Source organism: Primulina eburnea, chromosome 15, assembly GCF_022965805.1.
Source record: "Primulina eburnea isolate SZY01 chromosome 15, ASM2296580v1, whole genome shotgun sequence".
Classification (NCBI taxonomy): domain Eukaryota; kingdom Viridiplantae; phylum Streptophyta; class Magnoliopsida; order Lamiales; family Gesneriaceae; genus Primulina; species Primulina eburnea.
The window spans coordinates 32,108,685-32,112,273 of NC_133115.1; the positions used below are offsets into that span (position 1 = coordinate 32,108,685).

Sequence of the window (3,589 nt, forward strand, 5' to 3'; positions counted from 1 at the left end):
AAATATGACAGGCGTTCTAAAGACAAGGCACATTTTAGCACCGCTGCACCACGTTAGCCTCCCCACCCTGAGCGGTGGCCACTCATCTTGGTAGATCCCCAACCAAGTCAGCCCCGCCCGCCGCCCCCGCTCCTCCCTTTCAACAAAATTTGACCCACCCACCATCTGTCATTCATTATGCCCTCACAACCACCCTCTCCTCCGCCACATCTCAACATACCCACCCATGGCTACCATCATATCCCCTTCCTCTTCCTCCCCCCGTGATGATGACAATATTCCCACCGCCACTCTTGCCCTCCCCTCCATTGCTATCGCGGCCACGTCCACGTCTCGCCGCCTCCCGCCGCCTTGCTGGTCCCCGGAGGAAACTCTCGTCCTCATCGATGCCTACAGAGAGAAATGGTACTCTCTGAACCGCGGAAACCTCAGGGCCAACCACTGGCAGGAGGTGGCCGATGACGTCGCGTCACACTTCCACGCCAGCCCCCCCAAGACCTCCGTGCAGTGTCGGCACAAGATGGAGAAGCTTCGGAAGCGATACCGCGCCGAGATCCAAAGAGCCGCCGCTCACGGCGGCGTCCGCCGCTTCTCCTCGTCGTGGGCGCACTTCCAGAGCATGCACGCTATGGAAAAGGGTCATAATAACCCCACTCCGCCCTCCTCGGACGATGAAGAAGATGATTTTGGCCATAAGAACAGCGTCAAGCGCGTTAACGATTTGTATAATAAGAATCAGAAGGGTGTCGATCAAGGCCCCGCAAATAATGGGTCTTCATCCGGATTCCGGATCAAGATCCCGGGTATGGTATCAGCAGGGCCCGCCTTGTCGAAAGCGTATAGTAGATTCAACGACGTTGATGAACCATATCCTAATAACCCTAACCCCAGATTTACTAATTCTGTTGCTACTGGCTACGGGACTTCTAGCATGATTCTGGGGGATGGGTTTTTTAGGAGTAGTGAATTGGGGAAAAGTACGGCTCAGATTTCAAACAAAAAAACAGATGATGCTGCTGGTATGGGTGAGATTGTGGATGCTATACAAGCCCTGGGAGAGGGGATCTTGAAAACGGAGAAGGTAAAAATGGACATGACGCGGCAGATGGAGGAATCGAGAATGCAGATGGAGTTGAAGAGGACGGAAATGATACTCGAGTCACAACAGAGGATCGTGGAGGCATTTGCTAGAACAATTTCCGAGAGACATGCTAAAAAGGCGAGAAAATTGTCCTCTCCTGAGCACGAAAGTTGAGTCACGAGTAGTTTTCAAGATAGTGATCTCTTTTGTGCTCAACATCCGAGTGCAGCTGATATTGGTACTAAAAATGGAGTTGGAATTGTCAAGACTTTGAGCTGCTTATTTGTTAGGGATTGCTATTGTTCTGTGAACTGGTCGAGCAAAGAGTGTCGAATATGTTGGTAACTTGGAAGTTCCATTTTCTTTCTTTAATTTTGATCGGGGATATGGTTGCTTGTTCTTGAATTGATTTACTTAAACTTTCACTGCGTCCAAAAGGTATCTTCTTCTTTGAATGTTTACATTAGAGCTTGTCTTTCTTGAATATGTGAACTTAACCGAACATGAAGTTATGAACGATCTTAATTTGTGGGTGTTGGAGACTTCAGCTCTCTATGTTTTTTTAGCATACAGACTTCGATTAAATCATTTTTGAATTCTGATTTTTACCATGGAGACGTATATCTCTTGAAAAAAAAAACTTCGATTAAATCATTTTTGCTCCATATGCGTATTCCTTCTTGATTACATGACTGAGAAGGGAACATCGGTGCACTACAGTACTATTTTAAAATGGAGATATGGATAGGACTCGAGAGCCATGGGCTAATATGATTAAATGGGATATCATTTATTTTGAAAATCTAAATCTGATTCTCTGGAGTTCTAAGAGGAAAGTAATACAATAGTGAAATAGTAAGTTTTTTGTGAGGGCAAAAATTTTGGGTGAGACAGTCTCACGACTCGTATTTTGTGAGACAGATTTCTTATTTGGGTCATCCATGAAAATTCATTATTTTTTATTCTAAGAATATTACTTTTTATTGTGAATATCGGCAGGGTTGACCCGTCTCACATATATAGATTTGTGAGATCGTTTCACAAGAGATCTACTCTTTTGTGAGATGAGTATTCGGCAGGTGATAAGTAATAATTTTAGCATAAAAATTAATATTTCTGAGACAATTTCGTAGAAGTTTTTATAATAGTTGAAAAGGAGTCCAAAACATGATTATATGCTATAAATATCAAATAAACTCAGTTTTTTGTGCCCCATTCTTGGCTGCGGAAGGCCTTATTTGACATGCACCCAGATAAAGTCCCAGGACCGAATGATAAGTTGTTTTCTTTTTTCAGAAATTTTGGGATATAATCGGGGAGGAAACAACTGCGGCAATTTTAAAAATACTCAATGAGGGGATGATATTGAGGATTGGAATGCTACAATAGTTACACTGGTGCCGAAAATTCAAAATCCTATGACTATGAAGGACTTTCGTCCTATCAGCCTTTGCAACGTCTGCTATAAAATAGTTGCCCGGAGTTTGACGAATAGGTTGAGTCCTATACTAAACAAGACAGTTAATGAGTTCCAAAGTGCCTTCATCCCAGGTCGACTGATTTCTGATAATATTACTCTGGGTTTCGAAGCGTTACATTGGATCAGAAGCAGAAAAAAAAGGCCAGAAAGGGTATGGTGCGTTGAAACTTGATATGAGCAAAGCCTATGATAGAGTGGAATGGAGCTTCCTTGAAGGTATGATGATTAGACTGGGCTTTTCCCCAATCTGGGTGGAAAAAATTATGCGATGTGTGCGTACTTTAGGTACTCTTTCTCTTTAAATGGTGACATTATTGGAAATGTTATCCCAAGCAGAGGCCTTAGACAGGGAGATCCTCTTTCTCCTTACTTATTTGTATTATGTGCACATGGATTATCTTGTGCTCTTCTATCTCTTGAAGAGCGACGGTTATTAACTGTTCGTATAGCATCATCATGTCCTGCCATTACTCAACTATTCTTTGCAGACGATAGCCTGCTTTTCTTCAGAGCGACAATGGCAGACTGCGAATCTATCAAGAATTGTCTTGTATCTTATGAGAGGGCTTCCGGTGAACTTATTAACTTTGAGAAGTCATCTTTGTCCTTTAGCCCGAACACGGATGTACAATTAGCAGAAAACATTAAGTCTCGACTGGCTATTCCTATGGTGCAAGGTCATGAAATTTATCTAGGCCTCCCGGTGTTCTCCGCTCGAAATAAAAAGCTGCAGTTCAGGTATTTGGTAGAGCGGGTAGTAAAGAGAATTCAAGGGTGGGGCAACAAAACTTTTCAGCAGGAGGAAAAGAGTCTTTGATAAAATCGGTGCTACAGTCAATATCTACATATGCTATGTCTTGTTTTCGTATTCCAAAATCGGTCTGTGAGGAGATAGAGCGTGTATGTTCGAACTTCTGGTGGGGAGTTGATGAGGGAAAGAAAAAGATGCATTGGAATTCATGGGAAGCCATGTGCCAACCAAAATGCAAGGGTGGACTGGGTTTCCGCCACCTGGAAATATTCAACAA

At 43.3% G+C, this 3,589-nt stretch overlaps 1 protein-coding gene across 1 annotated transcript; it reads left to right on the forward strand.

The window, feature by feature from the left end:
• On the forward strand, positions 1 to 1,585 carry LOC140814485 (uncharacterized). The gene has a single exon (XM_073173492.1). The coding sequence runs from the start codon at positions 227 to 229 to the stop codon at positions 1,253 to 1,255; it is 1,029 nt and encodes a 342-aa protein (XP_073029593.1). The 5' UTR covers positions 1 to 226; the 3' UTR covers positions 1,256 to 1,585.
• The last annotated feature ends 2,004 nt before the right edge of the window (positions 1,586 to 3,589 follow it).

Excerpts from the sequence above, each read along its gene's own strand:
- LOC140814485 (XM_073173492.1), top strand. The coding sequence starts at position 227 with ATGGCTACCATCATATCCCCTTCCTCTTCCTCCCCCCGTGATGATGAC.